At 45.2% G+C, this 23,201-nt stretch overlaps 1 protein-coding gene across 4 annotated transcripts in view; it reads left to right on the plus strand.

Annotated features, from left to right (window-relative positions):
• Nucleotides 1-5,330: 5,330 nt before the first annotated feature.
• Nucleotides 5,331-23,201, plus strand: part of arhgap1 (Rho GTPase activating protein 1) — a 55,081-nt gene continuing 37,210 nt past the window's right edge. For all 4 annotated transcript variants that reach the window (XM_043706228.2, XM_043706229.2, XM_043706230.2 and 1 more), the window contains exons 1-2: nt 5,331-5,410; nt 16,363-16,525. In XM_043706228.2, coding sequence (XP_043562163.2) covers nt 16,387-16,525 — 139 coding nt within the window. In that variant the 5' untranslated portion in view covers nt 5,331-5,410; nt 16,363-16,386. The remainder of the gene's footprint in view (nt 5,411-16,362; nt 16,526-23,201) is intronic.

Consider the following 23,201-nt stretch of genomic DNA (forward strand, 5'->3'; position numbering starts at 1 on the left):
CAAGCCAGAAACACCTTGGCGTTTTCCCCGAGTTGTAATCCTGTTCAGTTGCATCAAGCAATTAATGCCTGTGGGCCCCGATTTTCAATTGTATTGAACTATTAGTGGCACGTGGTTTACTCCAAGACTTTTCCAGAATCCCAATTCTTACTCACTAGCTGCCTACTAACTCCTAGAACATCTGCAGCATAGAGGTATCCAACTGCTCTTGGGATTTCTGACTGAATATAGTTTGGTTGCCTTCCTAGTAGTATACCTAAAAGCAGTACTACTGTATAGAGTCTATTAATACTCGCGCACACATACTCACTGACTTGCCATCTCCTTGCCTAGCACTTTTGAATTCCATTTTTGTGGAAGAGTCCTCTAACAGTCCTGAATGACCTGTTGAAAACCTTATCACGTTGCATGTGATTCATTCCAGAGAGCCAAGATCACACAGTTGAATGCAATGGAAATCTGGGATGGGGGTCAGGATGATCCAACTGGATAATTTCAAATTTGTTTACAAAGTCTGTTGTGTTTAATTTTTAAAAAAATTGTTGGGTACCCATTCTTAGACTAGCTTCGCCCCCATTTCTGGGTAGTAAGTAAGTAATATTTTGGAACAGCAAAATATAATGACAACTTGGAACTGAGTGTCTTCCTGAATGTTACATTCTCCAAAATTACTGACTTATGCAGCACAAAGAAAGAAGCTTTTAACACACAGTTAACATCTTTTCCTTTGTGTACCAACAATAACTCACTCATTTAAAAGAGATGAAGTAAATATTGTTCTCTCAAAGGGCAGTGAGTCTTTAAAACATTGGGAGATGGAAAAATAGATTTTGAATATTTTTAAGGCAGTGGTTGACAGATCCTTGGTAAGCAAGAGAGTGAAGATTATTAGACAAAGAGGGAATATGGATTTGAGATTAAAATCAGATCAGTTATAGAGTCATAGAGATGTACAGCATGGAAACAGACCCTTGGGTCCAACTCATCCATGCCGACCAGATATCCCAAACCAAGTTCCACCTGCCAGCACCCGGCCCATATCCCTCCAAACCCTTCCAATCATACCAGGCATTTGGTATGCTTTCCTTTATTGGTCAGAGTATTGAGTACAGGAGTTGGGAGGTCATGTTGCGGCTTTACAGGACACTGTTGGAATATTGCGTGCAATTCTGGTCTCCTTCCTATCGGAAAGTTGTTGTGAAACTTGACAGGGTTCCGAAAAGATTTACCAGAATGTTGCCAGAGTTGGAGGATTTGAGCTATAGGGAGAGGTTGGGGCTGTTTTCTCTGGAGCGACAGAGGCTGAGGGGTGACCGTATAGAGGTTTATATGGTCACCTTCACTATCCTATCTACCTACGACTCCACTTTCAAGGAGCTATGAACCTGCACTCCAAGGTCTCTTTGTTCAGCAACACTCCCCAGGACTTTACCAGTAAGTGTATAAGTCCTGCTAAGATTTGCTTTCCCAAAATGCAGCACAGCACATTTATCTAAATTAAACTCTATACCCACTTCTCAGCCCATTGGCCCATCTGATCAAGATCCTGTTGTAATCTGAGGTAACCCTCTTCGCTGTCCACTACACCTCCAATTTTGGTGTCAGCTGCAAACTTACTAACTGTACCTCTTATGCTCGCATCCAAATCATTTATGTAAATGACAAAAAGTAGAGGACCCAGCACCGATCCTTGTGGCACTCCACTGGTCACAGGCCTCCAGTCTGAAAAACAACCCTCCACCACCACCCTCTGTCTTCTACCTTTGAGCCAGTTTTGTATCCAAATGGCTAGTTCTCCCTGTATTCCATGAGATCTAACCTTGGTAACCAGTCTCCCATGGGGAGCCTTGTCGAACACTTTACTGAAGTCCATATAAATCACATCTACCGCTCTGCCCTCATCAATCCTCTTTGTTACTTCTTCAAAAACCTCAATCAAGTTTGTGTAACTGATTTCCCATGCACAAAGCCATGTTGACTATCCCTAATCAATCCTTGCCTTTCCAAATACATGTACATCCTGTTCCTCAGGATTCCCTCCAACAACTTGTCCACCACCGACGTCAGGCTAAGTGTGTCTATAGTTCCCTGGCTTGTCCTTACTATCCTTCTTAACAGTGGCACCACGTTTGCCAACCTCCAGTTTTGCGGCACCTCACCTGTGACTATCAATGATACAAATATCTCAGCAAGAGGCCCAGCAATCACTTCTCTAGCTTCCCACGAGTTCTAGGGTACACCTGATCAGGTCCTGGGGACTTATCCACCTTTACCTGTTTCAAGACATCCAGCACTTCCTCCTCTGTAATCTGGACATTTTGCAAGATGTCACCATCTATTTCCCTTCATTCTATATCTTCCATATCCTTATCCACAGTAAATACTGATGCAAAATACTCGTTTAGTATCTCCCCCATCTCCTGCGGCTCCACACAAAGGCTGCCTTGCTGATCTTTGAAGGGCCCTATTCTCTCCCTAGTTACCCTTTTGTCCTTAATGTATTTATAAAAACCCTTTGGATTCTCTTTAACTCTTTTTGCCAAAGCTATCTCATATCCCCTTTTTTGCCCTCCTGATCTCTCTAAGTATAGTCCTACTGCCTTTATACTCTTCTAAGGATTCATTTGATCTATCTTGACTATACCTGACATATGCTTCCTTCTTTTTCTTAACCAAACTGTCAATTTCTCTTGTCATCCAACATTCCCTATACCTACCAGCCTTTCAGTTCACCCTAATAGGAATATACTGTCTCTGGACTCTCGTTATCTCATTGCTGGAGGCTTCCCATTTTCCAGCCATCCCTTTACCTGCGAACATCTGCCCCCCCATTAGCTTTTGAAAGTTCTTGCCTAATACCGTCAAAATTAGCCTTCCTCCAAGTTATGACCTTATAACACTGTGCAGCTCTCGAGGGACCAATTGGTTTACTTCTGCGTCTTGTTGCCTCTTGTTGTGATGTATGCCATAATAATGTTTCCCTGGGTTGTGGTATCAGGCTTCAGGTTTTGATTATTTTATGATTATTTTTCCATGAAATATTGTGTGAATTATTCCAGAACTAACATACCCTGAGATTTCATGTAGTTGTATGATATGTGTGTCTGTTGTGTTCTCAAGCTGATTGCCATCTTCCAGCCTGTGGATGTTTAGGTTTATTTTCATTATCAGTCACACTGCTGCTCTGCCTACAATAGCTCGTTTACCATCTTCTTTCTTTGTATAGCACGCCTTTACTTCATGATTGGGCTTTTTACAGGCTCTGTAGACTGATCCAAATGTAGAAATTTACTCTTGTCTGTTAACTTATGTGGTTGTCCACAGCAGCTTGTACATCTGCCTGTCCACTATGTGTTTTTTTGCTGCTGTTTCCCCACACCACTTTAACTGCCTTTCTCTTAACTTAATTGAAGGCTCGACATTCGGACAGTAAGCAACTTTACCTTTTATTTCCAAGCACAATGCACCTGCATGTGTACTGCGCTCTTCTCCTGGCGAGTTGCTCTTTTATCAGCACAGCACCCAGTCATTCCTACAATCTGGATTGCAACACATCACCGCACCACACTCATGAGATTTGGTTACCCTGATCCTGACATCAATCTCCCAAGATGTTTCAATAAAGCTCAAAGAACATCACCTCACTTTTCAAATGGGCTCTCTGCAGCCTTCAATACTGAACACAAGGTGCCACAATTCCAAATCATGGCCTCTCCTTTAACTGAGCTTCCATTTTCATCGTTGGTTGTTCTTGCTCTCACTTTGTTTTGTTTAGTTTTTGGATACCAGCTGTTCACTGGTGTGAAATTGACACGTACTCTGGACAATGTTTTTGCTTTTTGTATTTATTTTAATTTCAAAAATATACTTTATGCGTAAAAAAAAGCATATATGCATTGTCACAAACGCCATTTCGTTCAGTATAGTTGCATATCAAGTAAAAAAAAAACAAACAATGGACACTGAATAAAGACCTTTCTCATACACACAATACTAACGTTCATGTATTTTTGATGTGGAAGTGCCATGTGGACTGGGCTGGACAAAGTCAGAAGTCACATTACACTAGGTTGTAGTCCAACAGGCTTATTTGAAATCACACCAGCTTTCAGAGCGCAGCCTCTTCGTCAGGTAAGTGAGAGAGAGGGGCACACACACACAGAGTTTATTTATCCATGTGGCTTTGTGCCATGAACATTTTTCTCCCAATCCTCCCCCCCCCCCCCCCCCCTCCCACAGTCCATCAGGTCTTCCCTTACATTGCAACATCCAAATTTCACTGACTAGCCCTATAATCACTTTAATAGAGAAGGAAAGTGAAATTACAAATGCTGCAAACACTCCCTCTTCCAGCCTCAAAATCTGACATTTTCACTTTTTTCTGATGAAAGTCAGACTGGAATATTAACTATTTCTGCTGGTGCTGCCAGACCGACTGCGCTCTTTCAGTATTTTCTGCTTCCAATGTGCAAAATGTACAACAAAATAAAAGTCTGATAATAGATAACAACAGGGACATTCAACTTGGGTTGGAACAACAAACCGGAAGTAGTGAACGTGGGGGGGGGGTGGGGAATGTAATGACAGTCGGACCGGAAATAAATGTCGTGAAGGTGGGACAGTCACGACAGACGGACCGGAAATGGTAGCTATGATTGTGGGGACTGTAATGGCAGACGGACCGGAAATGGTGGGCTCGAGGGTGGGGACTGTAATGGTAGCCGTACCGGAAATGGTGGGCTCGAGGCTGGGGACTGTAATGGTAGCCGTACCGGAAATGGTGGGCTCGAGGGTGGGGACTGTAATGGTAGCCGGACCGGAAATGGTTAACGTGGGGGTGGGGACTGTAATGTCAGCCGGACCGGAAATGGTTAACGTGGGGGTGGGGACTGTAATGTCAGCCGGACCGGAAATGGTTAACGTGGGGGTGGGGACTGTAATGGTAGCCGGACCGGAAATGGTTAACGTGGGGGTGGGGACTGTAATGTCAGCCGGACCGGAAATGGTTAACGTGGGGGTGGGGACTGTAATGTCAGCCGGACCGGAAATGGTTAACGTGGGGGTGGGGACTGTAATGTCAGCCGGACCGGAAATGGTTAACGTGGGGGTGGGGACTGTAATGTCAGCCGGACCGGAAATGGTTAACGTGGGGGTGGGGACTGTAATGTCAGCCGGACCGGAAATGGTTAACGTGGGGGTGGGGACTGTAATGGTAGCCGGACCGGAAATGGTTAACGTGGGGGTGGGGACTGTAATGGTAGCCGGACCGGAAATGGTTAACGTGGGGGTGGGGACTGTAATGGTAGCCGGACCGGAGGCCACGGCAGGGACCGGAAGCAGCCGCCTGGCAGCTGATGTTTTGGGTTTTTCTCCCGGATGTCGATTCGATCACCAGAGAAAACGCCGAGAGGTGAGCGAGCCTGAGGGAGAGGGAGAGGGACACACACAATGATAGGGGAGGGGATAGGGGGGAGGGGTGAAGAATGGCCAATCCCCGTGCGGTGAGAGGTTACTCTCGGTCTGGATGCTGCCGGCCCGGCTGCGCTTTTCCAGCGTCACACTTTCTGACTCTGATCTCCAGCATCTGCACTTCCTCACTTTCTCCTCAGGAGGTGAATATGGCGAACCACCCCTGCCCCCTGCCCCCTGCCCCAGCTCTGTGTGCAGCCACTGGGCCATGATGCACTGGGCTGGACCGTGGTTGTCCTTGTGGGAATGTAATGGTGCGTGGTGGGCTGCGTTGGTGTGTGATGAACTCTGATGATCCGTGGTGGGTTGTGCTGGTCCGTGGTGGTCTGTGATGGGTTGGGTTGGTACATGGTGGGTTGTGCTGGACCATGGTGGTCTGTGATGGGTTGGGTTGGTACATGGTGGGTTGTGCTGGACCATGGTGGTCTGTGATGGGTTGTGTTGGTACGTGGTGGGTTGTGCTGGACCGTGGTGGTCTGTGATGGGTTGGGTTGGTACATGGTGGGTTGTGCTGGACCATGGTGGTCTGTGATGGGTTGGGTTGGTACATGGTGGGTTGTGCTGGACCATGGTGGTCTGTGATGGGTTGTGTTGGTACGTGGTGGGTTGTGTTGGTACGTGGTGGGTTGTGTTGGTACGTGGTGGGTTGTGCTGGACTGTGGTTGATTGATTTCCTTTGCTGGTTAAACACTATTTACCTGGTTCATTCTCACCAAAGGTTGGCTGCTCTTTGGCCAGGATTCTGTCCGATTGGAACAAACTGTTGACTGAAGTAGTTTCACTTCCAAATGTGACTGTGTCCTCACCACCACCGCCACCTGTCTCGCCTCCACCATCCAATTGTTTATTCAGCACTGGGCAAATAGAAATTCAGTCTAGAAAAAGAGTGTCCCATTATCTTTGTCACCCCAGGTCATGTTCTCTTGAGTTGTTAACTCTGATAGTATGAACACAGACTCGGGTAACAAGTGTCTACATTAGGAATCCCGAAACGTTGATTTTCCTCCTCGGATGCTGCCTGACCTGCTGTGCTTTTCCAGCACCACTTTAATCTAGACTCTGGTTTCCAGTATCTGCAGTCCTCAATTTTGCCTAGGGTAACATGTGTCAGAAAATATTTTTATAAAGCAGTTAAGTACATTATTGTCTGAACTCAAGTTTGTTCATAAACTGATTTTCCTGATGAATTATCAAGCATATTAGAAGTTATTTAAGATGGAGCTGAAAACTTTACATCACGTGGCATAATGTCATACTGATGTAATCACTTTGCTCTCTTAAAGCTACATGCTGACCTGATTATAGATACATGTAATGCCACAACATGTCAAACTTCATTCCCTTGTCACTGACTCCTCTCACTCTGGTAGCCCTCTGAGGATAAATCAGGTTGCTACAAACCTGAGAGAAAGTGAGGGCTGCAGATGCTGGAGATCAGAGCTGAAAATGTGTTGCTGGAAAAGCGCAGCAGGTCAGGCAGCATCCAAGGAACAGGAGAATCGACGTTTCGGGCTTAAGAAGAAGGGCTTATGCCCGAAACGTCGATTCTCCTGTTCCTTGGATGCTGCCTGACCTGCTGCGCTTTTCCAGCAACACATTTTCTGCTACAAACCTGAGGTCATTTTGACACACATGGTCTCCAGTACCAAGACTACCTTCTTCCAAGTGCCTAACATTGTCCATCTCTGACTTTGCCTTTGCTGCTGAAACTCTCAGCCTGTAGACCGATCTGTTCAAAAGCCGTGTTATCTGACTCCCTATCTGCATCCTTTATAAACTTGTACAAAGCTGAGCTACAATTTTTACCTCATACCAAGCTCCTTTCGTGTAAAGTCTTAGAGATATGAGCAGAAATGCTCTCATAAGGCCCCTTGAATCTCCTGTGCTTATCTAATATGATCAAGGATGATCTTGAGCCTGAATTCCATCTTTGCGCCCACTCCCTATATACCTTCAATTTATTTAGTGATGGAGCATGCACTTCCCCATAAGGGTACAGAATTCAAAAAATTCATATTTCTGAGTCCTAAATGATTATTTATTCTAAAACTGTTCTGAACTGTTTCAGGTTCCTCACCCTATGGAAACAAATTGTGTCTACCCTAGTCAGCCCTTTCAGAAATTTTCATGTTTCAATTAACTCACCATCTCATCTTAGGAAAATCCTGTCAATCAGTGAATCAATCTAGTGAACAAATTATGTTTCCTTTGTCTATTTGCTGACCTTCATTGGCTCCCGCTTGGGCATCGTATCAATTATTGGCCCACCTCTAACTCTGTAACCTCCACTCACCGACAAAACCCCCAGTGCTAACTCTGTAACCTCCACTCACCGACAAAACCCCCAATGCTAACTCTGTAACTCTGTAACCTCCACTCACCGACAAAACCCCCAATGCTAACTCTGTAACTCTGTAACCTCCACTCACCGACAAAACCCCCAATGCTAACTCTGTAACCTCCACTCACCGACAAAACCCCCAATGCTAACTCTGTAACTCTGTAACCTCCACTCACCGACAAAACCCCCAATGCTAACTCTGTAACTCTGTAACCTCCACTCACCGACAAAACCCCCAATGCTAACTCTGTAACTCTGTAACCTCCACTCACCGACAAAACCCCCAATGTTAACTCTGTAACTCTAACCTCCACTCACCGACAAACCCCCAAAGCTAACTCTGTAACTCTGTAACCTCCACTCACCGACAAAACCCCCAATGTTAACTCTGTAACTCTAACCTCCACTCACCGACAAACCCCCAAAGCTAACTCTGTAACTCTGGAACCTCCACTCACCGACAAACCCCCCAATGTTAACTCTGTAACTCTGTAACCTCCACTCACCGACAAAACCCCCAATGCTAACTCTGTAACTCTGTAACCTCCACTCACCGACAAAACCCCCAATGCTAACTCTGTAACCTCCACTCACCGACAAACCCCCCAATGCTAACTCAGTAACTCTGTAACCTCCACTCACCGACAAAACCCCCAATGCTAACTTTGTAACCTCCACTCACCGACAAAACCCCCAATGCTAACTCTGTAACTCTGTAACCTCCACTCACCGACAAAACCCCCAATGCTAACTCTGTAACCTCCACTCACCGACAAAACCCCCAATGCTAACTCTGTAACTCTGTAACCTCCACTCACCGACAAAACCCCCAATGCTAACTCTGTAACCTCCACTCACCGACAAAACCCCCAATGCTAACTCTGTAACTCTGTAACCTCCACTCACCGACAAACCCCCAATGCTAACTCTGTAACCTCCACTCACCGACAAAACCCCCAATGCTAACTCTCTAGCTCTGTAACCTCCACTCACCGACAAAACCCCCAATGTTAACTCTGTAACCTCCACTCACCGACAAACCCCCCAATGCTAACTCTGTAACTCTGGAACCTCCACTCACCGACAAAACCCCCAATGTTAACTCTGTAACTCTGTAACCTCCACTCACCGACAAAACCCCCAATGCTAACTCTGTAACCTCCACTCACCGACAAAACCCCCAATGCTAACTCTCTAACTCTGTAACCTCCACTCACCGACAAAACCCCCAATGCTAACTCTGTAACTCTGTAACCTCCACTCACCGACAAACCCCCAATGCTAACTCTGTAACCTCCACTCACCGACAAAACCCCCAATGCTAACTCTCTAACTCTGTAACCTCCACTCACCGACAAAACCCCCAATGTTAACTCTGTAACCTCCACTCACCGACAAACCCCCCAATGCTAACTCTGTAACTCTGGAACCTCCACTCACCGACAAAACCCCCAATGTTAACTCTGTAACTCTGTAACCTCCACTCACCGACAAAACCCCCAATGCTAACTCTGTAACTCTGGAACCTCCACTCACCGACAAAACCCCCAATGCTAACTCTGTAACTCTGGAACCTCCACTCACCGACAAAACCCCCAATGTTAACTCTGTAACTCTGTAACCTCCACTCACCGACAAACCCCCAATGCTAACTCTGTAACTCTGTAACCTCCACTCACCGACAAAACCCCCAATGCTAACTCTGTAACTCTGGAACCTCCACTCACCGACAAAACCCCCAATGTTAACTCTGTAACTCTGTAACCTCCACTCACCGACAAAACCCCCAATGCTAACTCTCTAACTCTGTAACCTCCACTCACCGACAAAACCCCCAATGCTAACTCTGTAACTCTGTAACCTCCACTCACCGACAAACCCCCAATGCTAACTCTGTAACCTCCACTCACCGACAAAACCCCCAATGCTAACTCTGTAACTCTGTAACCTCCACTCACCGACAAAACCCCCAATGCTAACTCTGTAACCTCCACTCACCGACAAAACCCCCAATGCTAACTCTGTAACCTCCACTCACCGACAAAACCCCCAATGCTAATCTGAACTTCAACCCTAAACCTAACCCTAAACATATGCTTTGTATTAATATAACTTAATCTAAAACTTATCCCTAATCAAAACCAACTAAGATCTCTCCTCTCCTCCAGTAAGGCCTCTTCAGTGTTTCCAATTTTCATTGCTTCACCATCAGTGTGCTTTGTCTTCAGGTACCAGCACCCTGAGTATTCTCCAGCTGGAAATGTGTTGCTGGAAAAGCGCAGCAGGTCAGGCAGCATCCAAGGAACAGGAGAATCGACTTTTCGGGCATAAGCCCTTTTTTCAGGGCTTATGCCCGAAACATCAATTCTCCTGTTCCTTGGATGCAGCCTGACCTGCTGCGCTTTTCCAGCGACACATTTTCAGCTCTGATCTCCAGCATCTGCAGCTGTCACTTTCTCCCTGAGTATTCTCCACCTTGATTTCCAAACCGCTAGTTGCCTGTTTTAGTATTTCCTGATGTTGGCTGAATATGAGCTTGTGACCTACATAGGGGAGTGGTCTGTGTTGAAGGCCATGTTTAATTTATTGAGGCAATGTAGCCCATATTTACAGATTGTTTTCAATTAGGCTAACAATGAGCACTCATACATGGAATCCCATGCAGTGTGGAAGCAGGCCATTCAGCCCATTGAGTCCACCCAGACCCTTCCGCCTACCCCAGTAACCCTGCATTTCCCATGGCTAACCCACCTACCTTGTACATCCCTGAACACTATGGGCAATTTAGCATGGACAATCCACCTAACCTGCACATCTTTGCACTGTGGAAGGAAACCCATGCAGATGCGGGGAGAATGTACAAACTCCACACAGACAGTCGCCCGAGGCTGGAATTGAACCTGGGGGTCCCTTGAGGCAGCATTGCTAACCACTGAGCCACTGTGCTGCCCCCTCGCTCTTGTGTAATTCTGTTGATGAGGGTGAAGCATGTCTGTGTGTAAGGGGCTAACTGCCGTCATCATTGCCTCTGTTTTTTCCCAATCCCCTCCACTCACATCTTTCTCTGTTTCATGTGGCCAGTGAAGATAGTCACTGACTGTGTCAATCAGTACTGCTGGTATCCATTAAAAAGCTGCGCATTTGAGACAAAGCTGACAGTGAGCATCAAACCAAATGGTCATGCAGCCTCAGACAAGCTGACGTTCAACCGATTAAAAAGCTTCAGCCCTTTAATTGAAGCCTTTCAACAAGGCTACTGCTTAAAGGACTTAGTTAAAATCCTTTTGAATGACACTCAACTTCAGAGATCTCCATTATTTGATTCATCATTGGTTTGTTTTACTGGTGAGGACTTAAATTTGATGTTTTCATGTGCAACGTTATTCCCAGAAATGCAGAAGGATATGAGGTTGTAATAAACCATGCTGCAGTTTACATGGTCGTACTGATAAAAGGTCACACGTCAGAGATGGGTGTTACAGTTGTTGGATTGTGTAATGAACTAATTTTGATATAAAACTTTGGTTCTGCTCATAATGTTTTGCTGCTTTTTCTAGCAGTTTAATGATAATGATTGAGCATTGTATCAGAAGGTATTCTGAAGAGTTTATTTTCTCATGCTGATTACTTTGCCCCAAGCCCACTCTCAATTCTGATGCACAAGAGGACCTTATTTGACACCAGAGAGTGCAATACACCCATTCCCTAATTGTTATATAATTCAACTCCATATTCTTCAGGGTCATCCATATGATTGCAGGCTAAGTAACCACCTCATTAGTTGTTTTTAGATGACATAAAACAATCACAGTCCTCTTCATCTGACCCTGTCAATATATTGCTCTGTTCTTCCCCTCTCAGGTTTGTCTAGCTTCCCCTTCAATATACCCACATGCTTTTCACCTTAACCATGCCCAGTGGTGTCGAGTTCCAGTGAATTCTGACCAGTCTTTGGGTAAAGAGTTGTGTTTGAATTTCTGATTGGATTTATTACATTAAGGTTACTGGTTTTGCTTTCCTCATAAATAGAATCAGCTTCTCTACATCTACGTTATCACGACTTTTTGTAATTTTGAAGTCTCAACAGGTTTTCTCTTTGGCTTCTCTTATCGAGAGAGGAACATCCCAGTTTTCCTGAAAGGGAAAAGATCTACATTTTGACCTTAGAAATCTTGTTCTATATCTTCCCCAGTGTCTGTCTAGCTTTCCCATGAAAAGGATCAATTAACCTTTATTTTCCCAAATGTGTAGTCTTTTATAGCCTTGGTAATCAAACAACTTACATTGGAGGGCGTCTTGTTCCAAATACAGAGGAACCTCGATTATCCAAACAAGATGGGTGGGCACTATTTCTTTTGGAAAATTGATAATTCAATTAATTGCTTGAATGCCTTTCCTCTGGGATTCGGAGTTTTCTGAAGTTTCCTTTGTCCTCTCTCTGCCTGCCTTGCTCCCTCTGTCTGTCTCAGGGTTTGTTTCTGAGCAGACACACACTTGTGTGTAAGGCATTGCTGAAGCCCCCCAATCAGTTAACACAGTGAGCACTTACTAAGTCCACTCCCCATACAGGAGACTAGGCAGCAGCACACCACGCGTGAGCCTCCCCCCCCCCCCCCCCCCCCCGCCCCCCCCACCATCCGCATCCCCAACCCCAACCCCAGTCTGCTCCCACCCCACCCCTGCACCTCCCTGCCTGCCCCCAAACCCCGTCCAACCATGCCCTCATCCGCCCCCCCCCCCTCCCCCAACTCTGCCCCCTCGTCTGGTCCCACCCCACTTCCACTACTCATCTGCCCCACAACCCTGCCCAACCACATCCTGTTCACCACCTCCCCCCGGCCCCCTGTCCACTCCCTAACCCATCCAACCACGCCACTATCTGCCCCTGTCCCGTCTGCCCCTGCCCTGTCCGTCCCCACCCACCATCCCCCCTCCCCTTCCCAAATAGAGCGCGCACGCACACACATATATACATACACACACACACACGCACACACACACACACGCACACACACACACCCTTTTGGCTGTAACGTTTTGACAGGTTCTGCCTTTGCCCTGTACAGGACAATGTTGGAGAGATTATCTGGGGAAGGGGGGGTTTAGGGTACACCCCTGTGGAGACCGTGCCTGGAATCCCATCGATGTCCAGGACTGTTCTCCACAGCAGTTCAGTAAGCTGGGTTCATTTTTAATCATTGTAAACAAAAGACCTGATCAGTGTTGGTAACACCTCTTTGATGTAATGTTTCTATCGGGACCTTGGGATCTCCTTTGGATAATCTGAAATTCAGATAATTGATATTCGGATAATTGAGGTTCCTCTGTATCCTTCGGTAATGGAGTTGTGGAACAGTTAGTGATCCAGCAAATCTCAGCCTCTTGTCTGTTACTTGTTCACCATTTCACCATGAGAAGTATTTTTGCAAGGGGCACCATATGCCATTTCTATAATAATGCTCCACATGATTTTTCATTTCTTGGACAGTTTTCTTTTGTGTTCCCCAGTACCAATTAGAATGCTTGTTTCACAGAGTATTCAGTCACATTCAGTTTATTCAAAACTTGCAATTTATGTAGCACCTTTCTGAACCCTGATATTTTACGCTAATGGTATGCAGTATCTTTGAAGGGGTATTGACTTCTGTCATTTTGGAAATGCAGCGGCAGTCCACCTCAAATAATCATAACCATATACTTGTTGCCGAACCAGTATTATTAAAGTATGTGCCATGATACAGAAGAAGGACATAAAAATATTAAATAAAACTGGTAAACCATTTGTCCCTGCTCCGCCATTCAACAAAAACTCCACTTTTGCTCATAGCTCTTAACTCCTCAACAGTTCAAAAATCAAACTACTTGGCTCAGTGGTTAGCACTGCTGTCTCAGAGCACCAGGGTCCCAGGTTTGATTCCAGCCTCGGACGACCCTCTGTGTGGAGTTTGCACATTCTCCCCGTGCCTGCGTGGGTTTGCTCCAGTTTCCTCCCACAGTCCAAAGATGTGCAGGTCAGGTGTATTGGCCGTGCTAAATTGCCCATAATGTTCGGTGCATTAGTTAGAGGGAAATGAGTCTGGGTGGGTTACTCTTCAGAGGGTTGGTGCAGACTGCTTGGGCTGAAGGGCCTGTTTCCACACTGTAGGGAATTTAATCTAACCTAAAAAATACTTGAAATATGTCCCATTCCCCATTCTTCTCAAAATATCTTTTATACTGACCTGAGAGAGCAGAAGGGGCCTTGATTTAACATTTCCCCCTTACAATTCTACCCAGTTCTGTCATCAGCAAATTTGGAAATGTTGAATTTGGTTCTCTCATCTAGGTAATGTAGGTATTGTGAATAGCTGGGGCCCAAGCACTGATCCTTTTGGTATATCACTTGTCACTGCCTGTCACTCAGAAGAACTCCAATCCATTCCCACTCTCTTTCTTGTCTGGCAACCAATTCTGAATCCATGCCAATATATTTATTATCCCTTACCCATGTGTTTTAACTTTGCTCACTAATCTTTTATAGGGGGCCCTATCAAAAGTCTTCCAGAAACCCAAATACAACACATCCATGGTTCTCCCTTATCTATACTAGTTACATCCTCAAGAAAAGCAGTACATTTGTTAAGCATGATTTGTCTTTCATAAATCAATGCTGACTTTGTCCAATCCGGTTAATGTTTTCCAAATCTCTGGCATTATGTCTTATTATAATAGCATTTTCCCCCACACTTCACTGTGTCGGAACAAGTTGCTTATAAATGTCTAAAATGTATTTTATATCCAAACAAACCAACAGAAGTTGCTCGAGAAACTCAGCAGGGCTGAGTGTAGCAGCATCTGTGTAGAGAAAACAGTTAACTTTTTGTGTCCAGTGATCCTTCCTCAGAAAGCAAGCCTTACTTTGTTGCTACAAAGGCTTCACCTATTTCAGAATCATTGTAGCCTCTCTTTCAAGTTGTTTGTTTTTACAAAAATGTTTTTTCTATCCCCAGAATAACAGAATATTGAACTGGGACTCCCTTTAGATGATTTTGTTAGAGCTTTTCAGGCAGCAGAGTGCCAGGCTCTTTGCTGTATTAGATGATCTCAGCCAGGATGCTACAAGTAGCCACAGAGAGCTGAAACCATGAAATGAGAATTGGTCAGGGTTAAACTGTTAATTAGTACCCACTGGCTTCTGCTGGTGGAGATATGGCCCAATAGGACTATGACTGTGATGTCCACAGCAATCAAGACCCTCACCCACCCTCTGACGACCCCTTCTCCCACCTCCAACACACCCCATCCACCTGGACACCCTGTGCTGGCCTCCTACCTGCCCTTGACCTCTTTATTGCAAACTGCCGCCGCGATATTAACCGCTACCTGAACTCCCACACCCCTCCCACCCACTCCAACCTCTCACCCTCGGAACGCACAGCCCTCCACTCCCTCCGTTCCAACCCCAACCTCACCATCAAACCAGCTGACAAGGGAGGCGCAGTAGTAGTTTGGCGCACCTTAAACGACTGGGAACCCTCCAACCACAGGGGATGAACTTGGACTTCACCAGTTTCTTCATCCCCCCTCCCCCCACCTTGTCTCAGGCGAATCCCTCCAGCCCGGCACCGCCTTCCTGACCTGCTTCTTGACCTCTCCGCCTCCACCCTACTCCGACCTATTACCTTCACCTTGACCTCTTTCCACCTATCACATTTCCAACGCCCCTCCTCCAAGTCCCTCCTCCCTACCTTTTATCTTCTCCTGCTGAACACTCTCTGCTCATTCCTGAAGAAGGGCCTGTGCCCGAAACGTCGAATCTTCTGTTCCCTAGATGCTGCCTGACCTGCTGTGCTGTTCCAGCAATAAAGTTTCAGCTTTGATCTCCAGCGTCTGCAGACCTCACTTTCTCCTTCTGTCACTCACTGCTGAGCCATGCAATATGGTTAACGGTGATCTGCCCCTGGTTGTGAAGTCATCCGTCAAAATACCATTCACATTTCTAACTTATTCTTTTAATTATTCACAAAACTTAACATTACTGTTTTGCTTTTCTAAGGCTCAATGTGGCCCCTTCACCTGCCCTTGGAGGTTACACTGCTTGCTGAGGCGTCACTCTGAAGATGCTGCTAACTTTCCAGTTACTTTACCCAAATGCTTATTATGTACAATTTTGTGAAGTAAATGTGAACAGACAGCGGGATGGAGGGAGGCATGTCACAGCTGAGGGTGTGCACGCTGATGTCGGTTCCACTTGTTTGTGAGCAAGATAGAGAATCTCTAGTCTGTTGTTGTTTGGTCTTTAACCTCCAGACAGGGAAAGTCACTTTCTGTCTTAACTCTAATTAATTTTGAAACTGATTGACCTTAATTACTGGCCAGAGAGTAGGGTCCCCTCTCTCTGTGAGTGCTTGTGTCCCTACCCCTGGATGGGGAGGCCTGGGTTCAAGTCCCACCTGCTCCACAGGCATGTAATAGTATCTCTGAGCAGGTTGATTTGATGAACTAGGTTAAGTTTAAAAAACAAATCCTCAGCCGCTTTCCCTGAATTGGTCTATTGGCAATGATCTTTACAGTTTGTTTAGGTGGAAAAACCAGCCATGGCAACAACTGACGTGTTGGTGGATTTACAAGATGACCTGGTGTCAGACGATACTTCCAAGGCACTTGGACAGCTCAAACTCTCTCCACTGGATGAAAAGACCTGGCCTACAGAGTGTGATGGCGAGTTACAGTCAGGTTAGTGTTACCTGTGATTGTGATTCTGTTAAGGGGCAGGCTCAGTGCAGAGCCTCTAAATACTAAACTGTGATGGATGTTTCAAATACATGGGGGGATGTTTCAAATACATGGGGGCGGCAAGCGATGTCACCCTAAAAATCCTGAGAAAAAGAAATCACGGGAGGCACCCAAGCAGGCTCTCCTCTCTCCTGCCTGAGCAGAGTTAACATAATCTGTGAGGAATTGCTTCGTCAATCACTGGCTGCCTCTCTCTGGGCATTTGCAGCTGATAGGGACTCTGGCATGACACAAAACGCAGAAGGTTTTGTTGTGAGTGCATCACCTAATGAAGGAATTAATGAGACTGGAAAAGGATCCCCATGACAGCCATTAATGAGTTGCTGCAAGTCAAATTCTCAAAGCCCTTGAGAAAATCTACAGAGGATTCCTTGAAAAAAATATACTGAGTCCCTCTCTTATCTTTGAACAGAAACTGAACTCTACCTAATCGCCAAAGCTGTGCTCATATAGATCCTACACAAGGCATTCATGACTGACTGAAACACACAAAAGAAATCTCTAGCTGACCATTTCTCTCCACACCCGTGTTCACTGCGGAAAGTTCCAGACTGGTTTCCCTCAGCTGACATTGCACAAGCCATCATCCCTATTTGCTGTCTTCTTAGACTCTCAATGTCAATATCTGCCAGCATGCAGTACCTCTACATGGGTTAGAATCTTGCTTTCTGCATGCCTTGTTCTATACTGCAATCTAGCATTGTGTGAAGTCTAGGTCCTGAGTTATAGACATGAGTCAGCATCAACTAGAACTCAACACCATAACAGGCTAAAATTCGCTCCCCTAACTTGACCAAACCGAGACTTCGAGTCAAGCAACCACTCTCAATGCGGGATAAGCATCAGTTCCTTCTTATAAAGCTCACAGAAGTTGCACCTCTCACGGTTAAACCTGCCACATACAGAGGTTTTAGCAACAAGATGTAAGAATCTAGTATTTTCTGGTTAAAAAGGTTAGGTCTTCCGTCTAATATAGAAAAGGTTCCTTGCTCTGCTGCATGATTGATGCAAGATTTATGTTGCAAAAGGCTGGACTCCCAATTCTGACGCTAGGCCTGAACCAATTTGGGAGTTTCACGGAGAGATTCTCTCCACGAGGCCGAGCGAGTTTTCTCAACCTTTCTTCCCAAACCAGCCTCGTGCACCATGTCCCCATGGCACCCTGCTTGTTGTATTATCCCACTTACCCAAGGTGGAAATACTGCTGCTGCGATTCCTGGGATTCTAACGATCTTTAAAGCTGAGCTATGGACACGGTGAAGTATTGGCAGTGTGCACTTGGCCTAGACATATCAGAGAGGGAGAATTTGGCAGCCTGCTTTGCTGATGAGGACTTGAAGGCCTTGGTGGACAAGGATCTACCTGTGGTGACTGTCCACAGAACGTGCCTTCAGATGTTGGCTGACAGAAGGCAGGAAGAGCAAGTGGCTAGCTGGAGTTGCCAGGAAACCGCTCTGATTGTCATGTTAGGAACTGTTGCTGTCTAGTTTCTATCCAGAGGTGGGAGAACGGAAAACTACATATCAGTGAGCTGAGATGACATGATAGTGAGGATATTACTACAGGCAAATAGGCCTCTCGCTGCTCAGCGGTGAGAGCCTCCTCTCGTTGTTCGGCACTTGGTTGGAAAATGGGATTTTTGCTCACAAAATTGGGGATCTCCTTGCTGCCAATCTTGCGCAGTTGTCCCAACTTCCTTGAATTGTCCATGTCATTCACTGTCGGGAGGATTTGGCTCTACAGTTGGCATTTCACCTTTTTTGTAATTTTCCTAACATATCATCAGACGCTGCTGGCTTGGATATCTTAAGCATTCGCAGGAGAATTGACCACTTTAGTTTAGTTTAGTTTTGACATGGAGATAACTGGGTTGAAAGAGTTCTCGATCCAAATAGAATTTAATGCTCCTGCTCAGTGATCTTTGAAGTAAATAACCACTGTCAGGTGCCTGGTTTGTTAAGGTCTGGGTTTTAAAAGGGACTGTTTCAAATCTCCCTGTCAAACAGTTGCACTCATTAGAATAACAGTAGGACATTCAGCCTGACCAGCCTGCTCTGTCATTTTAATACAACTATGGTTGATCAAACACTTCAATACCTTTTAATCTCACTATCTGTACAACCTTTTACACCATTGATAATGCAAAGTGATCAATCTCTACTTTAAATATCCATAATCCTTTGAGTAAAAAAAGAAGTTTTCTCATCTCATCCTTTGTGACATGACCCTTAATTTTAAGTTGTGCCTCTTGGTTTTCCTCTCCCCGATTAGGGAGACATCTTACCTCAAAACTAAACTAGTTCCACTTGGCCCACAACCCCTCGAAACCTTTCCTAATCATATACCGATCCAAATGTCTTTTAAATGTTCTAAGTATATCTGCATCCACCACTTCCCCTGGCAGTTAATTCCACATGCAAACCCCCCTCTGTATGAAAAGGTTGCCCCTGAGATTCCTTTAAAATCTTTCCCCTCTCATCTTAAAAGTATGACCTATCTTAAGGAAAAGACTTTTGCTATTCACCTTATCCATGCCCCTCATGATTTTATAAACCTCTGTAAGGTCATCCCTTAACCTCCTATGCTTCAGTGAAAAAAGTCCCAGCCTATCCTTATAACTCAAACCCCTCAGTCCCAGCAACATCCTGGTAACTCTTTCCTGAGCCCTCTCCTATAGCAAGATACTAGAACTGAACGCAGTGCTCCAAAGGTGACCTCACCAATGTCCTGTATAACTGCAATATGATGTCCCAACTCGGAAACTGAGAGCTCTGAGCAATGAAGGCAAGTGTGCTGAACACTTCTTAACCACCCTGTCAACCTGTGATGCACATTTCAAAGAACAATGTCCTGAACTTCTAGGTCTCTCTGTTCAACAGCACTATCTAGGGCCACACCATTAATTGTGGAAGGCCTGTCCTTGTTTGTTTTGCCAAATGCAATATCTCCCGTTTATCCAAATTAAACCTCATCTGCCACTCCTCAGCTCATTGGCCCAATTTACCAAGATCCCTTTGTCATCTTAGATAACCTTCTTCACGTTCAACTATACCACCAATTTTGGTGTCATCCACAAACCTGCTAAGCATGTGTCCTAAATTCTCATCCAAATCGTTTATATAAATGACATACAAAAGTGGACCCAGCACCTTTTCTGTTACTTCTGTATTATCGATTATAAATTCTCCTCTCTCTGTCTGTAATGAATCCTCTTTCGGGAAGCTTTAGAGAGGGTGTAGAGGAGATTTACCAAGATGCTGCCTGGACTGGAGGGCATATTCTATGAAGAAAGGTTGAGGGAGCTAGGGCTTTTCTAATTGGAACGGAGAAGGAATGAGAGGTGACTCGTTAGAGGTATACAAGATGTTGAGAGGCGTAGATAGAGTGAATAGCTAGAGACACTTTTCTCATGGGCGGAAATGCCAGAAATAATTTTAAGATGATTGGAGGAAATATCAGAGATACGTTTTTTACTCAGAGTGGTGAGTGCGATTCACTGCCAGCGGTGGTAGTGGAGTCAGATACATTAGGGACATTTAAGCGACTCTTGGATAGGCACACGGAAGATAGTGCAATGTAGCGAGCTTGGAGACGATTCGCAGCTCAGGTTGAGGTTCTGGATGTAAGTTTGCTTGCTGAGCTGGAATGTTCGTTTTCAGATGTTTCGTCACCATACTAGGTAACATCATCAGTGAGCTTCCAGTGTTATGGCCCACTTTCTGTTTGTGTTTAGGTTTCCTTGGGTTGGTGATGTCATTTCCTGTGGTGATGCAATTTCCTGTGTTGGTGGTGTCATTTCCTGTTCTTTTTCTCAGAGGGTGAGAGATGGGATCACCCTCTGAGAAAAAGAACAGGAAATTACATCACCAACCCAAGGAAATATAAACACAGAAAGCAGGCCATAACACCAGAGCATCACTGGAGACTCATTATTGGTGTTACCTCGTATGGTGACAACACGTCTGAAAACGGATCTTCCAGCTCAGTGAGCAGACTTACGTGGAGAAGGGTATGTAGGTCAGTCTGATCTTAGAGTAGGATAGAAGGCCGGCACACCTTCAAGAGCCAAAGGACCTGTACTGTGCTGTATTGTTCAATGTTCTGTGTATAGAAGCTTTTTCGATAGTCTCAATGTGACACTGTAAGTGCCTCCTCACCAATACGAATAAAAGGATCACGGGACGGTGAGACAGCACTTTCCAAATCAAGGAGCAAAATAATCTGAGAAAGCTGATGGGGTTCTGGGCAACGTCTAGCAAGTATGTTGTTGAGTAAAGAGGCGATACTGTGGAGGGGAGAAGGAAGAAATTCCCATTGCAAAATATCCTTGCCCTCCCTTGTCAGCCAGTCCTTCCAGTAATATCCTGATGGAGCAGCCTTTGCTGGGTATGGTTTAATGAATGGCAGTGAGTATTGGCATGCTAATTGCTAGTGAGTGAACCGAAGAGTGGGGGGGGGGGGGGGGCACATGATGATCAGAAGAATGAAGTCAAAAGAATATTAACATTTTCAGCAGTCACACAGAGTGATTGTCCAACTACATGAAAGTGAATACCTACAATTTTATAAAGGTCTTCCAAGGTCCATGCATTTCACCTCAGTTCTTAGGTAGTCTCCCATGTTGATTTATTTAAGATATTGCAGTAGTTATTTGAATGCAAATTAATTTTGATTACTCCTGCATTTGTACTCATTTAACCGGTGGGTCAAATTTTAATCTTTAATTTTGAGGTATCTTAGAGCTTCTAAATCTGAGACAGTATCTTGTCCCCATTTGGGTGTGTTGAATCTTTCTCACCCCAGTGACATTTTCGAGCCTTGGGCCAGAAGAGTTGAGGCAGATTTGGTGTTTTGTGACATCACCAGGGTATATCCATCCCTGATTGGCTGTCTGGCCTGTCAGTCAGTCTTGGTGACCAATCCCATTGTGGCACAAAGACCTAAGGCTATCACCCACCAACAGTGGAATGTTAATTGACTGTGGATTTTGTTCCTTAATACGCAAAGTCTTTTCAGCTGAGAGGAAACGAGGTAAGAAAAGTCATTTAAACTGATTTACCTGGTCCCTTGAGAGACTTTAAACCCAAAATTAAGTTCATAAGCAATACTAGGACCTCTGAAGATCAGCTGTTTGAAACACCACACGAGAAGTGAAACTGACTGTGGCCATGAAGGCATGTGAAGCTATTGATTTCAAGCTTCGGGAGCAAGGTAGGTCACATGATTGCATGGGACTCCAACTGTGGTTTAGTTAAAATCACAGTAAACCTCGGGCTCCTCTTAATTCCTTACTGGTTTAAGGGCAGCCTTCAGTTTGGTATTGATACATCTGCAGGTCCCAGGTCCTAGGTTCCATGTTTTATTACTTACTCATTTATGGGATGTGGACTGGTATTTATTGTCCGTCCTTCATTGTTCCCAAGGTGATGGTGGTCAGCTGCCAGTGTGTTATTTTCAAGTCAAGATGTGTACGGCTAGAAGGAGGCACTTAGAGACTTTTGTATTCCCATTCTTATCGTCCTAGCTGGTTGAGATTGTGGTTTGGAAAGTTAACTAATCTCAGTCAGGTAGTATTATTCATGAGTCCAACTGCTCTCTGAATCACAAAGCAAGGGAAGGGAATATCTAAGAGTCTTTATCTTTGTTTTCCGCAGAGCAGCCATACGTGCATGCGATAAGAGGTTTGAATTCAGTACTTCTCATGTCCAGTTAGCCTGAAACCTCTACTGTGTAGACTCGGGGCATCAGTAACTATTACGGCACGTTACTGAAAGCTGTAAACACCCAAAGGCAATGAGAGTTGTCAGCTGGTGGAGCAAAAGTGTTGAGAGATACTTCAGAGCTGGCAGTCCTGGCACTTGCAGCCAGTGTGAATGTTAATGAAACAGGACAAGATCAAATGAAACATCTACTATTTCTCATCTTGATACCTGTATCTGAATCTCCAGCAACACGGTGGATTACAACATTGACAGCATCTAGGTAGACAGCATCTAGGTAGACAGCATCTAGGTAGACAGCATCTAGGTAGACAGCATCTAGGTAGACAGCATCTAGGTAGACAGCATCTAGGTAGACAGCATCTAGGTAGACAGCATCTAGGTAGACCCCAGTAGGAATTTGTTGGAACAATCAGTGAGGGAGTTCTAGTGGTAATGGCCTAGTTTCAGAGATGCCATCCCTTTCCTCATATGAAGACCACCCCATTTAGTTTCCTTGGTTTCAGCGTTTTTCTCTCGACCTCCATCTATTTTAATTCCACGTCCATGGCCCCCAGAGCCTTTCGGCTAAACTAACCTCCCCTGCCACTCCTGAACCTGCTCACCATTCCATGACTTGCCTAACACCAATTCCACCACGTCACCTCTGGAATCCTTCACAATACCCCACCGAATATTGCTCAAACCCTTTGCTTGCAACCTTACTCCATGATCCTGTGTCTACCAGAGCTGGTCTTGGGCCAATTAGAGTCATAGAGATGTACAACACGGAAACAAACCCTTTGGTCCAACCCGTCCATGCCGACCAGATATCCCAACCCAACCCAGTCCCAGCTGCCAGTACCCGGCCCATATCCTTCCAAACCCTTCCTGTTCATATACCCATCCAAATGCCT

The sequence above is a fragment of the Chiloscyllium plagiosum genome, unplaced genomic scaffold, assembly GCF_037043375.1.
Source record: "Chiloscyllium plagiosum isolate Xiang-an unplaced genomic scaffold, Cpla_swu_hap1 HiC_scaffold_18, whole genome shotgun sequence".
NCBI classification, from domain to species: Eukaryota; Metazoa; Chordata; class Chondrichthyes; order Orectolobiformes; family Hemiscylliidae; genus Chiloscyllium; species Chiloscyllium plagiosum.